This window comes from Anser anser (assembly GCF_964211835.1).
Source record: "Anser anser genome assembly, chromosome: 2".
Taxonomy (NCBI): domain Eukaryota; kingdom Metazoa; phylum Chordata; class Aves; order Anseriformes; family Anatidae; genus Anser; species Anser anser.
Window position 1 is genome coordinate 3,899,100 of NC_139721.1, and position 17,397 is coordinate 3,916,496.

At 53.9% G+C, this 17,397-nt stretch overlaps 1 protein-coding gene across 3 annotated transcripts in view; it reads left to right on the forward strand.

The window, feature by feature from the left end:
* PTP4A3 (protein tyrosine phosphatase 4A3) overlaps nt 1-7,055 on the forward strand; it is a 40,246-nt gene extending 33,191 nt beyond the window's left edge. For all 3 annotated transcript variants that reach the window (XM_083822236.1, XM_083822237.1, XM_083822238.1), the window contains exons 4-6: nt 1,294-1,424; nt 2,007-2,081; nt 2,583-7,055. In XM_083822236.1, coding sequence (XP_083678362.1) covers nt 1,294-1,424; nt 2,007-2,081; nt 2,583-2,700 — 324 coding nt within the window. In that variant the 3' untranslated portion in view covers nt 2,701-7,055. The remainder of the gene's footprint in view (nt 1-1,293; nt 1,425-2,006; nt 2,082-2,582) is intronic.
* The last annotated feature ends 10,342 nt before the right edge of the window (nt 7,056-17,397 follow it).

Below are 17,397 nucleotides of genomic sequence, written 5' to 3' on the forward strand. Positions count from 1 at the left end.
GGGATATCGCTGTCTCTCTCTGTAAGATATGTCCTATATAGAATGGTATCTACATCCTAGATCTGCGATATCCTATAGGACATGACAGATATATCTTACATAGAGAGATATCTATAGATACAGGTTATATCTATAGATATCATCAAGCCACGATGATTCTGGCCCCGTGCTTCCCACTGCTCAAATTTCTCTTCATCCCATCCAAGTGAAGCTCTCCTGCCCGTCCCTGCCTCACAACCCGCTTTCCTCCTGCCAAGAAAAAACATTTTGGGATAGAAATGTCCCCATTCTGGGAGCGATGTGCAACCCCAAGTGGCTGCCGGTGCCCATAGGGAGAGACCATCCCTTTCCCAAAACTCTGCAGCATTCAAAGGCAAGGAGGAGGATGCTTTTTCCCCCCAGTAGCAGAGCCTGGGTGGGGGATGCTTAATGCAGCGCCCATTTTACCTGCTACATCACCAAGGCCTGATGTGGAGTCTGTGCAGCTCGAGGACCCTTTCTGATGGCCAGGAACACGATGTGGCAGCGAGAGAGAGAGCAAAGCTTGCCATTTGGCTCTTGCCCCCAGCAGCCTTTTGGAAAATCAATTATCCTTTTTTTTTTTTTCCTTAATAGCCTTTCTGTAAGGATGCTATTTAAATGGACCCGTTCGAAGGGTCTCCTTCTGGAAGGACAGAGCCCTTCAGCTTCTGCTAGAGCTGCGGAGGGGGTCCCCAAAGCAGCAGCCTCCCAGATGTCCCGAGCATCCTTCCCAGGCTGTGTATTTGCTTTTTCCTCGCCTTCCTACAGCAGGCTGAATTTTGGAAGTGGGAGATGTCGGCTGTCTCCCGATCACCTTTGTTAAATTCCCTGCGAAGCGGCTTTGTGCTCCTGGCACTGGGTGTGCTGGTGAGGGGAAGGATGGGGCTTGCAGCTGCCCCCAGCTCGGCGCAGCCATCCGGATGGCGGCTGCCAAATGCAAATGTGTTTGAGTGAAACCCCAAATGAGCTTGGAGGAGGCAGGCAATGGGCCCTGGAGGCAGGCGGACGTGGGGACAGGACCACGCTGGAGGCCATATAGGTGCTTCTGAAGGATGAGCCTCTTCCTAAATGGAAGACCCTGAGCCTAATACCATCCACCCACAAACCCTGAGCCCAAGCAGTGCTGCAAAACCCCAAACCCACTCCTATCCCCAGCTAGCTGCACCCTGAGCTCAACTCCCAGCACACAGCACCTCCCCAGGATAAAAGCAATCCCCTCTGGCTTTCCCCGCGGGGATCTGACGGTGGTTTTCTCTTCCCCCGTTCCCGCAGGACTGGCCGTTTGATGACGGAGCGCCTCCTCCCAGCAAGATCGTGGAAGACTGGCTCAACTTGCTCAAGACCAAGTTCTGCGAAGACCCCGGCTGCTGCGTGGCCGTGCACTGCGTGGCCGGCTTGGGGCGGTAAGTCAGAGCCCAGCACGAAAAACCTCCCTGCTTCCCCAGTCCTGTCCCCTTTTTAGCAGGGATTTTGCAGCAGCGGAGATGGTGGGAATATAGGCAGTGATGTGCTGCTGCCTGAGCTCCTCCTTGCTCTTCTTGCCTCCTAATTTTGGGTACCAGGGGTACCGGGGATGCTCAGTGCTGTGCTGCGGGTGTTCGGCAGTGGTTTTGCTTTTGTAATCTTCTTGCAGTCCTTCCACTGAGACCAGGAGCCCCTGCTGCAGGTCGGGGCTGTGTTTTGCATGTACATTTGTATCTGCTTGTACAAAGATTTGCTTCCGAAATCCTTCCGCTCGTGAAAAGAGCAGCAAAAAGCTGCCAGCTCCATCCTGTGGGTTTGACCTCCAGGATCAGCCACTCTTTGGGGCAGCGCTTGCAGCTGTAAATTTTAATTCACAAATTAAAATCCGGTGCTGGCGACTGCCCACAAAACCACTGTTACAGCCCCGTGGTCCCCACGGTGCCACCACCCCAGGACAGGACATGAGCTCCTGGATTTGGGCTGTGTGGCAGGGAGGTGACCGTCCTGCCGTTGCCTTTCAGCGCTCCTGTCCTCGTCGCGCTGGCCTTGATCGAGAGCGGGATGAAGTACGAAGACGCCATCCAGTTCATCCGACAGTAAGTGCCCCCGCGAGCAGCGTTTCAGCACGTAAACCCCAGGCTGGTTGGGGTGGGAAGGGACCTCTGGGGCCATCTGGTCCAGCCCCTGCTCAAGCAGGGTGCCCAGGAACATGTCCTGGTGGCTTTTGAAGGTCTCCAAGGAGGGAGAAAGCAGCCCTGCTCCAAGGGAATAGAAAGATCTGGTGCAGCTCAGCTTTTTGGAGGTTTCTGTTACAGGAGGCTGTGCCAGCATGTTGTCCTGCAGCGCAGGATTTTAGGGTGACTCCAAACAAATCAGCCTCAATGCCCTCACAGAGCAGCCCAGGGCACTTGCAAGGAGCTTGCACTGATGGGCCCCGGTGCCACTGCTGGGGTTTGTCCCCATCGACATCCCTGCAGGGTGCACCTCATCCTCCAAAATCCCAAATTACGGCTCCAGGCAGGGGATTTTTGCCCCACAGTGGGTGGGTTTGGAAGGGTCTCGCCCCGCACCAACCCCTCTCTTCTCGTTCCCCGCAGGAAGCGCAGAGGAGCCATCAACAGCAAGCAGCTGACGTACTTGGAAAAATACCGACCAAAGCAGAGACTCCGATTTAAGGACCCTCATAACCACAAGAACAAATGCTGCATCATGTAACCTCAACGACCTCTTGCCAAAACCCGTGCACACAAACACCCGGGCACTCGCACGCATCCCCCTCTCTCCTCCCAGCCCCGCGCACCCCACGCACTGCCCCGCTCGCGGACCCCGCTAATGGGGGTCGGGGTTTTGGGGGACATGGAGCACCCCCCGATGTGTGCCGGCACCCGGAGCACGCTCACCTTGCCGAATCCGCCCCAAAAAAGGATGCTCGGTCCAGCCCCAGCCCCAAGGAGGGAAGGCGGTGCTGCCCTTTGACTCTCAGCGCTACCAGGCAATGAGTTCCCATGGTGCTGGTTCTTTGTCGCCTTCCTCCTCCTCTTCCTCCTCCCCTTCCCCTCTTGTTGCACTGAGAGCAAGTCCCGGCGTGAGGAGGGATGGATGGACACGGGGGCACTTGGTTTTGGGGGGATGCAGGCCGGGCTGTGCCAGCCAAGGAGGGATGGGAAGCAGGAGGGCTGGGGCACCCCCAAAAAAAAAACCCTTTACCACCTCTTCCCTAAAAATGAGGGCTGCAGCAGCAGGGATAAAGGTGGTGATGGCAGGGAGGGAAGAAGGGGGCTCGTAGCATGGTGCTGGCCCTGTGGCCATGGGAAAGGCTGAGCGAAGTCCCCCCAGCACCGTTCCCTTTCTCCTGCCCCCTTCTCCATCACCAACTCCCTGTGGGGCTTGCGGGGGGTTCGCTGCTCCTCCGGGTCCCACAGGGCTGCAGCGAAGGCAGGGGCACCAGGAAATTCGGGGATTGTGGCAGGGCTTTGAGGCACCCAGCTTTTGGGGACGCAGGGTCAGCGCTGGGTCCCTCCAAGTGCGGGGTGCTCTTATTTATAGCTTCCAAACTCAAAGTAGAGGGTGGTGGTTTCTCTCTCCCCGCATCCCCCCAGCTGAGCTCGCAGCAATGCTGCAGCACCAAGCGTGTGCTCAGCATCTTTCCCATTGCATCCCCAAGCTGCAGAGCAAACCCAAATTCTGCCCGTGATGCCCTGGGAACACAAAGTGCATCTTGGGGTACATCCATATCCTCCAGCACTGCGTTTGCTGGCCGAAGGGCCGGGCTGCAGCTTTCCTGGGGGATTTGGAGTGCTCCTGGCAAGAGTGCGTCACCAAATTTTGCACCTGCCTTTCCCCCCTCCTCCCCCGAGGCATCTGCACTGTGTGCGCTTGGCACCCCAAAAAACCTTGGTGCGTGCCATGGGGTGTGTGCAGAGCTGCCCCCGAGCCGGGACGTGAAACATCTCTCAACTTTCTGCCTTTGAACGCTTGCAGCAGCGGGAGCGGTGGGCACATAGGGGGCACGGGGGTGGTTTTTTTCTTTTGATGAGGGTAAGAAGAAATTTGCTAATTAAAGGAAAAAAAAAAAAAGTTTGTCTTCCGCACGTCCTCTGGCCTTTCTTTCTCCCATCGCTGCCCTGCAGAGCTCGGGAGGTGACCCACAGCCCCCCAGGCTCATCCTCAGTGCTGTCACCAGGGCATACATGTGGCCCCAAGGGATGCTCCAGGGCTTCTGTGGGCTTGCAGTTGCCCACCCCTCGGCTGCAGAGAGCCAAAGATGTTGGGGCGAGGTGGGCTGGTCATCCAGCATCTCGTGGTTTTGGTCTACCTAACTGGAGATGCCTTCAGCGCCCTGTGTTGGGCATCTCCAAAGGTTTGTTGGGCATCTCCAGAGGTTTGTGGGCCTTCTGAAATGCAGACAATCCAGAAATAATTGCTTCAGAGGGTTCGTCTCTTGGGATAAGCAGCAATGAAGGCTGGTTAGACACCTCAGGTACCTGCAGAGGGATAGGGGATGGCTTTGCACCACCAGACGTGGGGATGACCAAGGATGACCTTGGAGCGCTTGCCAGCACCGCTCCTGCTCTCCTGCTGAGAGCCAGCCCCAACCCATTGCACGTAGCTCCCCTCCTGGGGACATTCGTGGGGCCAAGCAAAGTGGTCCCTTGGGGTGGGACAGAACATGGGGTGGGACAGCCCACAATCCCTTAGGTTTCTCCACCCCTTTCCAGGCTGTCGGTGCCCACGTCTCACGGGGAAGGCGGTGGTGGCTGAAGGGTGATAAAGCGGGCGGATAAAAGGGCCTGATCCCTCTCGGTAGGTCACCATCCCATTTCTGCTGATTTTCCCGATCATGTCCTGCTGCTAAAATAGGTGCCGCTTCGTCCCTGAAGGTGTTAGGAGGGGGCTCGGCACTGCAACCAGGGTGGCCCCAATCCCTCTTGGACCTGTGGAAGGTTTAGGATAAGACTGGGAACCACCACGGAGGGCACAGAGGTGTTTCTGCCCTGGCAAAGGGAGGAGGAATGTTCTCACCCATGCTCGCAGGAGCATTGCACGTCAGATTGCCTGGGGCAAGATTTCGGGGGTAACGCAGGGGGACAGGCTTGGCAGCGCTTCTTCGCTTCATGTAGCATCCACCCAACACCTTAAAAATAGGGAGATTTTAGTGTTAAGAGCAGTCCTTGACCTGGAAAAATCCACGTGGCCAAATCCTGAGCACCCCTGGCTGGCAGAGCAGCGCTTTGATGTCCTCCGGTTTTGTGAGTCACTGCGAAAGAAACCATGCTGCTTTAATTGCCCTACTTTTTTCTTCTTTTTTCCCTTTTTTGTCCTTTTTTTTTTCTTTTTGAATGGATGTGTTTGCCCGTCCCGGAACTTGCTGTCACCTCCCACATGCTGCTCCATGGACAGGACACCCAGGAGCTGCCACCCTTGCATGGAGGGTTTGAAACCTCTCCGAGGTTTCTCCATGTTGGACTGCCAAATATTTGAGATTTTTTTGTTGTTGTTTTTTTGATGTGGACTTGGGCTCCTACCTCTGAGGTACCAGCTCCTCAATGTTTCAGCACAGAGCCAGTTACAGAAACAACAGGCTATGGAAATGGAAGGGTCTTCCAATTGGGTTTTGGGTAAGAAATCTCAAAGAACCCAATTCTTTCCATGTCTCAGGACAGTAAGAGGGAAAGTTGGAGCTCAGTAGATTTGCAGTGCCTGAGCAAGTCCTGAGTGACCAGGCGCTCATAGCCTGGGCTGATTTTGGGGTCCCTCTTTACGGTAATCTACTCCCTGTTTCACCTCAGATGCTGAGACATGTTGAAAGGCGAGATGTAGAAAATCTGACACGTTTACCACTTCCGTTGCTGCTTCAGTTGTCTCCCCCGGGTCTTGCAGAAGTCATAGGGAATGCACACCATGTGGCTTTGGCTGCAAGTAAACCACGTTAACCTGCCCTTATCTGCAGAAGCAAACCACAAATTGGGTTTTAGCCTTCTGCACCCCTAACCCCCCTCCATGGAAACCCCCCGTCTGTCCAGCATCCGCAGGGACTCATCTCCAAACCACCCACAAGGTCTCCAGAGACCCAAGTGATGGCAAAGCCATCAAGCTAAGAGCTCGTAGGCTTTGCCCAGGAGTAAATCATGGCTGAACATCATACAGGGGATAAATCCGAGCAGGAATTCATGGTTGGAAGGAGGACAACGTGGCCATTAAAAATGGGTAGATCTTTGTTTAGGGAAGGTCTGGTGGCAGTCTCTGCATTTCTAAATTCATATTCTGAGTCTTGCAGCTTGGGCTGAGAGCATCGGATGAGGTTATGAGTAACAGATTCTCCGAGGATGCAAAGGGTCTTGCTCTATCTACAACAGAACGAGTCAATTTATTTTATTTTATTTTTCTTGGGTTTGTTTGTTGTTGTTTTTTTTTATTAGTCCCAGTGGGGAAGCACCCGGGGAGATTCATGACTTCCATGCAGTTTCCAGGGGCTTCTATCTCATTTCCCTGCAGCGGGCAGGGTAGGTGCAGTTCAGTGGGTGGCTTTGGATGGGATGCTGGCTGGTGGGAGAAAAATGGGGCCCATTTCTTTACACAGCGGGGGTCACAGGCCCGTTATGATCCCACTCACAGGCCCCAGCAGACATTCCGTGGGAGGGGGGCATTTCGCCGCGCTCGGCTTCCCTTTAGACGACTATCTCCAAATAAACCCGCGACTTCCCTGCTGTTTCTTTCTGTGTAACAAAGGACTGCATATTTTCCTTTTTAACTCCGTGGGCAATCGTAGTAGTATGTAGATTAAGCCCAGATGATTTATTTTTTTTTTCAGTCTGAGCCATAGCTAAGTTATTATACCCAATGCTTTTTGTATCAGATGGCGTCACTTTAAACATGCAGATGAGGTATAGGATCTCGACACTTTATAACCTTTTTAAAAAAGAAACTTGTCTGTTTACTTATGTCTTCTGTAAAAAGGAAAAAAAAATGTATGCCTTTTAGTTATCACTTTTTTTTTTTTTTGAGTTTTATGAAATTACAGTGGTTTCACTCCAGCAGCGGCGAAATAAAAAGCGTTTCACTGTTTTGTACATCCCTGTGTGCTGCAGTGCTGCGGGGGTCGGTGGAGGGATGCACAAGGAGGGTGTATTGGGGTCCTTGGCTGGCATCTTCAACCCTCTCTTGTCCCCCCCAAATGTGTCCCAACTACATTCCCTGGGATATTTTTACCTGTCTCATCCCCCTCCCCTTTTCTCAGGGCTCCCAGGACAGATAACGGAGGTGGCTGGGAAAGGGTAGGACCTACTGTGACCTACTGAGACCCCGGAGCACATGCTCGATTAATTACATGCTCGATTGCCAAAGCATGTCATGGTTTGTAGGTATCCACCTTGTCATCAAATAATTGGCATAAGGAAAGCCCACGCACATGCCCTGATCCAGTGCCTAGCATGTCTCAGCTGATGGAGTTGGACAAATTCTGTTGCTACTGATGCTTAAAGGTCCAGAGGTGCCTTATCCCATATAGAAAGAGCTGGCTTCACGGCAAGGCTGTAGGGTAGCAAAGCTGACCACCTGATGGTGCTGGTTGAGACCCCAAAGGACCATAGCTACTAAGCCATACTGTGCAAAACCCTTCAGGTCACCTGTGCAGCGAGTAGCCCTTGTACCAGAAACACCAAATACTTGGATCAAGGATGACTGGCCTCTCTGGGCCCTATAATGAAGCAGCAATGGGAGGAACCAGCTCCCAAATGACCATCACCCACCTGCATGACCTGGCATGGGTTGGGAGCCTGGGCAGGGACTGCAGCTGGAGATGTGGTGGCTGCTTCTCCCTGTCTTTCTTCTTCTCCCATTATAGACCAGTTGAACAGCTAAATCAACTGGGTGGAGAGCAGCCACTGCGACTGAAGGCTTGAGGCAGCATCTTCCAGTTGAGCAACACCAGCTGTGTTGACCTCAGTCCACCCAGGAAGGCAGACTGGGTGGACTGGTCAGCACACCATCAAAGAGGAGACAGGCTGGATGTCTGGGCAGGCTGTCTGCTGGCAAGAAGAGGACTCTTGCAGGGAGGCCATGGTGTCCAAGCCCTCGGAGGAGTTGAAGAACAGAGCTTGTGTTTTGCCCCATCCAAGTTCAGGACAGGAGGATGACCTCTGCTATGTGATTTTTATCCCAAGCCATGCTAATGCTCTGGGGTCAGCTGTGGTCAGCCCAGCTCCTCTCCAGGCTCAGGACACAATGAACAAATTAAAACTGCTGAGATAACTGAGCTAGGCATGACATGGGCACTCAGAAACATGATGGATATCTCAGCATTGCTGCAAGAACTGGAATGTGTTTTCTATGGGAAAATATCTTCCCTTGACTGGGAGAGGAAGAAGGCTGAAATGGTCAGGACTCGTAATGTTTTCTGCAGGACGGGCCTGCTTGGAAAGGAGCTTTGGAAGAGATTAAATGGGTTTTACATACCCACTCTCACCATCCAGGCCTAACTCTAAACCTCTCAGCTATGCCCACGGGGACTCCTTGAGGAACCCAGTCACTATGATGTACCAGTTGAGCAGCAGAAGAGGTGGGCTTTAGAATCATAGACTCATTAAGGTTGGAAAAGACCTCCAAGACCATCTGGTCCAACCATCCCCCTACCACCAATGTCACCCACTAAACCATGTCCCTAAGCACCACGTCCAACCTCTCCTTGAACACCCCCAGGGACGGTGACTCCACCACCTCCCTGGGCAACCCGTCCCAATGCCTGACTGCTCTTTCGGAGAAGAAATGTCTCCTCATTTCCAACCTGAACCTCCCCTGGCACAACCTGAGGCCATTCCCTCTAGTCCTATCACTGGTTACCTGTGAGAAGAGGCCGACCCCCAGCTCCCCACAGCTTCCTTTCAGGTAGCTGTAGAGAGCAATGAGGTCTCCCCTGAGCCTCCCCTTCTCCAGACCAAACAACCCCAGTTCCCTCAGCCTCTCCTCACAGGACCTGTGCTCCAGGCCCTTCACCAGCTTTGTAGCCCTGCTCTGGACCACTATATCTCAGCAGGGCCAGCAGGCCCAGGAAAAGTTTTGACCCTCTCCAGTGAGTGCTGTGCTCTGCAAAGCTCTGCCAAAGGCAAACCCCCACCGGCCTCATGCCCAGTTAGGGCAGGGAGCACAGGCCCGGGGCTCACTGCACAGGAAGCTGCTGCAAGGTGGGTGCTGACATTACTACTTTAAGGAGTGTCATCAGTTTTCCTTACACTTCCACTGCCAGACTGATGGCTCAGAATTAGTCTTGATGATTGAACTGTTTGAAACAGGGCTTGTAAGGACCATTTGTCCACCTCTCTGCCCCAGTAATTTGAATCCAGGGATTGATTACACCCCACAGAGCATGAGAGCTCCCAACATCACCACGTTCCTACAGGGCCAGTAACAACAGCAGGTAAAGGAAAGACATTCTGAAGAAATTCTTCACTCAGAGGAAGGTGAGGCATGGGAATAGGTGCCCAGAGAGGTTGTGGATGCCCCATCCCTGGAGATGTCAAAGGCCAGGCTGGATGAGGCCTTGGGCAACCTGATCTAGTGGGTGGCATCCCTGCCTATGGCAGGGGGTTGGAACTGGATGATCTTTAAGATCCCTTCCAACCCAAGCCATTCTATGATTCTAAGCAGTATGTCCAGTAGACCACAGCTCAACCTTTGTTGGACACATGAGAGTCCACCTAGAAGAGACACTGCTCACACCTCACCCATGTAAGACCTGCTCAGTGTTTCACCATGGGCAGAGACCAGCCATGGGGAACAAAACCAGGCTTTGCTCATGAAACCAGCTGGCTTTTCCACTCTGCCCCCCATGGCCAAGGCAGGAAGGCAAAGACTGGAGGCTCCATGGAGGCCAAGGAACAGCAGTTTGCAAGAACAGACTGGTAAGGAAGGAAGGCTGACGCTAATTGTGTGAGCTCCTGAGTAATTACAGGGGTTTGGGTGGGGTAAGCAGGGAAGGGGGGAGGAAAGTCCCCTTGCACTGCTGTAGGCTCAGGGAGACTTTTCAGCAAGATGCCGGCTTGCAAGAAGGGAGAATTGCAGGTCAGATCACACCGGGGCACCGTAGCCAAAGATGTCCTTGGTTCGCCCCAGCGCTCCCCAAGCGCTCTGCAAGGCAGATCTTTATCTCCCCACCCGCTTTGAACCAGGCAGCTGCAAGGGGCACTGCCTCCAGGTTTGTGCAATAAGCAACTGGGCCTTCAATCAGCCTAATTGCTGCCTTGCCTCCCCACCAGAAGGGCCAGGGGGACTTCTTGAACGCAAGCATGTGTGCTGGAGGAACACCCGCCCGCGCTCCTGCCCGTACATGCTGTCTCCTACCTGCCTGCATTCCTCCTTGCCCTCCGTCACCAAAAATCATGCACCCCTTTGCAGGCCAGCCCCCAACTCTGCTCCAGGCCAGGCTGGTGCCTCTCCATGCACCCGTCCTCAAGAGGAGCATGACAGAAGCCCAGCAAATTGGGGTGTTTGGAAGGGTCTGGGTTGGTCACTCGTGGGTCCTGGCATCTCTTCCCAACTCGCACCTCCTCGGTGGAGGAGTGGGTACCTGTGAGCCTACCAAAACCACATACCTCAGAGCCTTCAGTCATGCCAGAACCAAAATCAGTGAGATCCAGCCAGCTCAAGGTGGGCATCCATCGCGTGGTCTCATCCCCAGCTCTCCAGTCAGCAGGTATCAAGTCAAGAGTCGATACTGGAGATTCGTGAGGGACCAAACTCCTGCAGACATCCAGCTCACATGGAGACCCACTCTGGAGACCCGCAAAGCCTTGGGAGATGACCGATCACTCTAAACTCACTCCATCAACATTATTAACCCATGTCAGAAAGCCAGCTCTCAGCAGAGCCATGGAGGAAAAAGCAGCAGAGACTTCAGTGAAGCCATGGTCCAGGTTCATGAAACTGGATAAAAAATGCTTCATGAGTGCCACTTTGTTCCCCGTTTGCAGCACACTGAGCTGTGACAAACCTCCCCTTGTTTTTTTCAGAGTGTTATTGGATTTCAAAGCCAACACCACCTTCTCTTGGGCATAACACCTCTCTCACTGTTCCCATCAACCTGCTCGGGGTTTGCAACATCTCCACCTGAGGACATGGAGCTGTCTGCAAAGGGACTTCCAACAACAACACCAACAGCATCAGGGAGAGGCTGTGAGGTGATGGCAGGCTGTGGGGGAGAAGGTCCCACATCTCCCCGGGGTCTGGAGAGCTTTGTGGGGCCGGGGCATGTATCAGGCACAGGAGGATGGGAGGTGCTGCCCCACTTGCACTGTGGTATCTGGAAACTCCCGTGTTCCTAAGGACGAAAATGTAGGGCAGATCTTGGGTTGGGAAGAAAATTAAAATGTTCTCAAGAAATGCAGCTAAAAAGTCAAGTGAGAAATTAAGTGCTGCTTGGCAAAGGTACAGGGACTCGGATCGCTGGAGGTGGGTTTTGCCCTGGGAGCTTTCCCTGCAAACAGAACAAGGAGGGGAAAGAGAAATGCTTTGCCCAGGCACATGCCACCAGCCCCACGCTTCAGAAGGGATTTTTGCAAATCGCTGCTCCTTGATGTGACCATGCCAGGGAGTCATGCTGCCCTGCTCGCCAGGCAGGACCTGAGGGGCAGAGAACTCATTTCAACCATCAGGGAGAGAAAATATTTGAGTGGCAGGAGGAGAAGAGGCTTGCACGGAGCCTGGAAAGGGCTGAGTCATTTGCTGACGGTGTCAGCAGCCAAGGAGAAAGCGCCGCTGCCAAACAGCCACCTGGATCTGTGTCAGAGCACCCTTAAAAAAAATTATAATAAAAATTTAAACTGACAGCCTCTCCCGCATCCCAACGGAGAGCTACGTGTGCAGCCAGGGAGTTCCCTGCAGAAAGCAGCGGCGGTGGAAAATGCCTATCCCTGGCTGCAGGTGCTGGTTTCTGTTGCAACATCTCCCTTGGGGCTCGCGGAGCAGGGGAGGCTGCGCGGTTCTCCCACAGGAACCGGGCAGCCTCCAGGGACGTGTCACGGCCAAGCTGGGGCTTGGGCCAAGGACCGGGGGTGGGAGATAATTAGAGACCTGCCAGCTGGGTGCCGGGAGAAGCACGATGCGAGGGCTGCCTCCTCCGCCTCGTGGGGATAACCGCGCCGCTGGAAGCGCTGCTGACTTCAGCCCGGGACCGATTCACGGTGGGTGACAGAGGGCAGGGATCCGGGCTCAAGGCACTGAGAGGGGTCTTGATTTTGGTGTGTGGATGCTCAGCACCCCGAAGCAGGGCTGTAATCAAGAGGGATCATATGAAAACTCACCGGGTGCTGCCAAATGCCAGGGACAAAGGTCTTGGGGCTCATTCTGGGTTTTAAACCTTCCGCGTGTGCTAACTGGAAGGAGATAACTCAACTTGGCAGTGCAGAAAACATCCAAAAACAGCCAAAAAACAGCCTGCTGTGACAGCTGTATCTACCCCACCTGTAGCCAAGTGGCCCAGACACAAAGTGTGGCTGAGTCCTCGTGGGTGCAGCTCCGCAGCCTGTTCATCTGCACTCTCCATCCTGGGAGGGTCTCAGGACAAAGCCCTGAGCAGGCTGGGATGACCCGAGTAGCTAACATTGCTTTGATCAGGAGGCTGGGCTGGGGTCCTTTCCAGCCTGGGCTATCCAGCGGTCCCACGGTGATCCCAGCAGAGAAAAAAATATCTTACAGCTTATAGGATGCAAAGCTGCAACAGATTCCAGAGAGCTATTCCTCTTGGGACATGCACCTTCTCCTGAAGCTGTGGCTGTCTCCTCCAACACCTTGTTTTAGGGTCAAGGCATCCCCAGCTGTAGAGGGACCTGTGTCCAAACTGCATGCTCCCCACAAACACAATTCACCAATAATTATGAAGGCCCAGCTAATATGACTTTCTGCACAGCATGGTCCGTGAAACAACTTTACCAAGCCCAGAAAGCTGCTTTTGGCTGTGGAGAGAAATGCAGCTTTTCTGTGATCAGCATGGTCCAAGGGATGGGCAGACATTTGGTGAGCTGCAGCAGCCTGGTGGGATGTCCAAGTCCTCTGCCTCTCACCGTTACCTTCAGCATCCTCTATGGAGAGCAGACACCAGACCCAAACATTGCACCCGATCCCAGACACCATCCAAAACAGATAAATCACTTTCCCACATGCACCCCATACTCAACCTCTCATCTGTTTTGAGTTGAGGATGTTTTTCTCCTAAGATGCAGGTTTACCAAACACAAAGCTCTGCAGAAAGATGTCTGGCTCCATCAGCTGTTCCCACACGATCCATCGTGCCATCAGTGAGGCTGAGCTGCACACCTCAATCTCTCCAGCCCTCGCTGGGGTCCCTTTCCCCAGGGATAAAACTTTTCTGCCTGGCTGGGCTGAACTGTGCATCCAAATGACCACTCCCTGTGGATATCTGTCCACACCGCTCCACTATTTTTAATCCCTTCCCGGCTTCACCAGGAGCAATTTAGGGTTCATTTCCAGCCTGCTGGTGGGAAATACTGCGTGGCTTTGGATTTTCCTCAGAAGAAACAGATCCAGTCATTAACGACTCCCCATTGATCACCGCTTTTTGAGATCTGTCAGTTGGCCAATGCTTAGCTCATTTCACATGTGCTCTACTGATGTTGTGTGGGGCTTTTTTCCCTCCCCTGCAATGCCACGTGGTACAAATCAAGCATTTTACAAGCATGTTGCACATGCAGTAACGTTTATAAACCAATCTTACGATCTAAAAGAACAAAATCAAGTTGGTACAACCTTTTTGATATAAAACCACGTTGACTGGCATTTTTTATATTACTGTTCTCTATGTTTTTATGAATCAGATCCTACATCAGACTGTTATTATTAACCATCAGCCTGTTATTATTAGCCTGACATCACTCCTAGACGTGTCTGGCCCGTAAAGGCAGCTGAGCTGTTCAGCAGGCTCCCGAGGCTTAGCACCACATTAGTATGGGTCCTGGAGACTGAGAGGAGATGCTGGCCTGCTCATCAAAGCCTTTGCATCTCCCATGGAGCTGAGCTTCAGTCTTGCTCGGGTTGAGCTTCAAGCAGCTGCTCTTTGTCCAAGAATGGGTTTCCTTATTGCGTGCTGAAGTTTTTTGGGAAGCCCAGGTAGGAAGTAGGTGCAATTTGGCTAGGCTCACGGGGGCTCACAGCATCCCCCTGTGGCTTTGTAGAGCTGCCAAGGAGAGGAGGTGGTGGTGGTGGAGAGATGCTCCAGGTGCAGCTGGGTGAGGCTGCAAAGCCCTTTCTGGGTGTTAACAGCGTGCAGTGGGCTCTGACTCACAGGGCTGCAGGATGGCAAGGATCGGGATGGACTCTAGGGTCGGACACGATGCTGGAGGAGGCCACCCCTTCCCTGAGAAGCTCAGGAAGACATCAGTCCATAAAAGAAGATGTCTCAGGTTTTGGACCCAAGACCGAGCCGGATCCTAGTGCCCAGTCCCACTGCTGTCTTGGTGCCTGCACCCACCCCATTTTTCTCTTCTCCTCCAGCAAAATCATCTACAACATTAAAAAGCAGCCGGCACAAAGAGCCAGCTGCCCACCCATGCTCTCAGCCTGCCACCAGGGTAGAGAATCGGCGTCCTTAAGGACACAGCCTTGAACAAAAGCCAGGGAATAAACCCAAAACAAGTTCCTCTGCAGCCTGACCTTTTATTGTCCGCACAGGGCTGCCAAACCAAACTGCGCCGCGGGGCCCTCACGCTCCTTGCAAGCTCAGCCCAGATTCCTCCCACCGAGGCTCGCGGGGACTCCCCGGGTGCGAGGAAGACAATGGGGGGGGGGGAGGAAGACAATGGGGGGATCCTCAGGGTGGGCAGACAATAGCCGGGGAGGGGTCGCTTCCTCTGCCTCCATCCAGGGAGGGGGTCCAAGGGGGCTGGGACCCACAGCTCCTGGCAAACGGGAAGGTGAAAGCAGATGCTGTCTTTGGGTTTGACCACACCAGGAGGATGCAGCGGGTTTAGTTTTCTCCCCTCTGGGGTCTGTTTGGGCCACACCGAAAAAATAAATAAATAAATATAATTGTCCCCCTATGAAAGTCTGGTGCTGGAAGAAAAGCTTAGCTCTGGGCTGTGCTCACCCTAGAAAATCAATTCCTAGCTTTGCTTTTGCTGCCCTGCATTTTTCTCCATCGCCGCCCCGCTCGGCTTGCGAGCTTCTGAGGACACGAGCAGAGCTCAAGCGGCCAAGGAGCCCTTTGCTTGGGGGGGACAAACCCTGCTCCCCCCGCCTGCGAGCACGCAGCCAGGGCTTGTCCACATCAGTCGGAGCCAGCTGCCTCCAATTAGCAGCGGGTGATAAATCTGGAGGGGGGAGATGACAACCCGGCAAGATGAATCCAAGCATCCTGCCTTTTCGGTTCTCTTCTGCTCATCATCACAGGGCCGGGTTTGCCCATTCCTGATGGACTAACCGAACAGGGAACCTGTCCTCCCACCAGGCAACAGAGCACTCCCAGCATCACTTGTCCTGCTGTTAGTGGAAGGAGATGCCAGAAGTGTCCCCTGTTAGCCCATGGATGGGCTCAGTCCAGCAAGGACACACAGTGCCAAGCATGGGACCCTACCCCGAACCCACTTTGGCTTGGTGGACAGTTTGGGTGAGAAACCACCTGGTCCCATGGTCTCCTTCAACATCAGGCTGGTGCAATCACAGGCATGATTTGCAGAGGATGTGGGCAGCCAAGAGAGGTGATTCCCAACTTTATTCCCTTGTCCAGCCCAGAACAGGAGAGCTGGGAGCCCTGAAAGCCAGAGTGATGTTCACGATGCCGCATGGAGACCCCACCATGAGGAGCTGTCAGTGCAAGACCTGGCACCACCGTGACACACGGGAGCCTGGGGCAGGGCACCCCAAAACATCACTGCCGTGTGTTTCCAGCGGGAGAGCTGCTGGCATGGGATCAAGGGGAGAGGAAGAGCTTTGGCCAAGCAGACAGGGCGGGGTGGCCCAGCACTGCCCTTCCAGCCCTCCCCGGCTTCTCCCGGCTCAAGGAGCTCCACCCCGGCTCATGTGGAGGCCTGGCTCGGGTCTCAGACTGTTTTTTGGGTTTTTTTTTTGCCCCGTGGTTTTAGGGAGGCTTCGCCCTGATCCTGCCAAGCAGAGGAAGGTTCCCCTCAATGCCATGCTCCCCAAGGGCAGTGGCTGCTTTTCCCCCGAAAATCTGGAGGGAACATAACCTCCTTGAGGGCTTTTCAGCCTCAGCGTCATTTGGGTTGAAACTGCCCAGGATGATTCACATAAATCTTGCTTCTTTAGGAAAACAAGGGGAAAAAAAAAAAGCCGGGGTGTGGTGTAAAAGCAGCTCGCTGTGCCAGCAGCATCCCTGCTGGGTTTGCTAAGCCTTCTCTGGTGGTTTGCAACCCAGCTCTGCAACTGGCTCTTTTGGGAGGCCATAAACCATCCTTGTGACTGGCATGGCTTTGGGGACTGCTAACCCCGGGAGTGATGGAGAGCAGTGTCTGCTCTGCAGACCTCTGCAAACTGCTCCGTCAGAGCCCAGCCTTGCTCTGAATTCATCCCCCCAAGGAAAAAGGGGGCTCACGACCATTTCTCAGCTCTGCCCCCCCTAAACAAAGTGTGCAGCTCAGCAGAGAGTTTCATCCCACAGCCTTGCATTTGGTTTATGGTGCATTTCCCATTGTGCCAGCCTTTATTGCAGGGAAAAGAAAAACTGGGAGGGGATGTAGGAAATGCAGCCCTAGGGCTTGGGTCGAGACCAGGGTGGGATGAGTGGTGCAACGGGGAGGAGAGGAGGAGAACCTCATGCGACGTGGTTTCACAGTGATGCCCAGCACCATCTGTAGACACCTCGTTCAGGACTGGAGGCTTGTGGAGGCACTGCAGATCCTGCCAGCAACCCAGAGAGGCAAAAATCATCATTAGTTGGAGCAGGAGGCAGCGGGTGAGGGAATGGATGTAGAGCTGGTAAAGCCTGGAGGTGTGGGGTGTAGCTTTGAGCAGCTGCTGATCTGCCAGCAGATCACTTCTCCTCTTATGGAGCAGCCCAGCTCCTGTTTTGGGGCAAAAGCTGCCATTTGGCTGTGCTGGGGCAGCACCTGGCACGGTGGGGACAGCAGCAGAGCTGTGACATGGGGCACGGATAGGAAAAAAACGCTTGTCCAGCCATCATTCCCCCAGCCCAACGTGGGGCTGACCATGCATGGTGCATCAATGCCCTCTTCAGGAGCCATGCCGGCACCATCACACTCTGCAAGGATGGGGCTGAGGACTGCAGGGCTTTCTCGCCATCCTGGATGGCCAGGACATGGCCCTAAGGCAAAGCTCCCTGGGCTGGAAGAGGGAGAATCGAGAGAGGGAGGTAGAAGGGATGCAATTCCTGACGTGCCAAATTCATTTCCACTTCTTTCCTTCCTCACCAGAAAAGGGTTGGGAAAATAA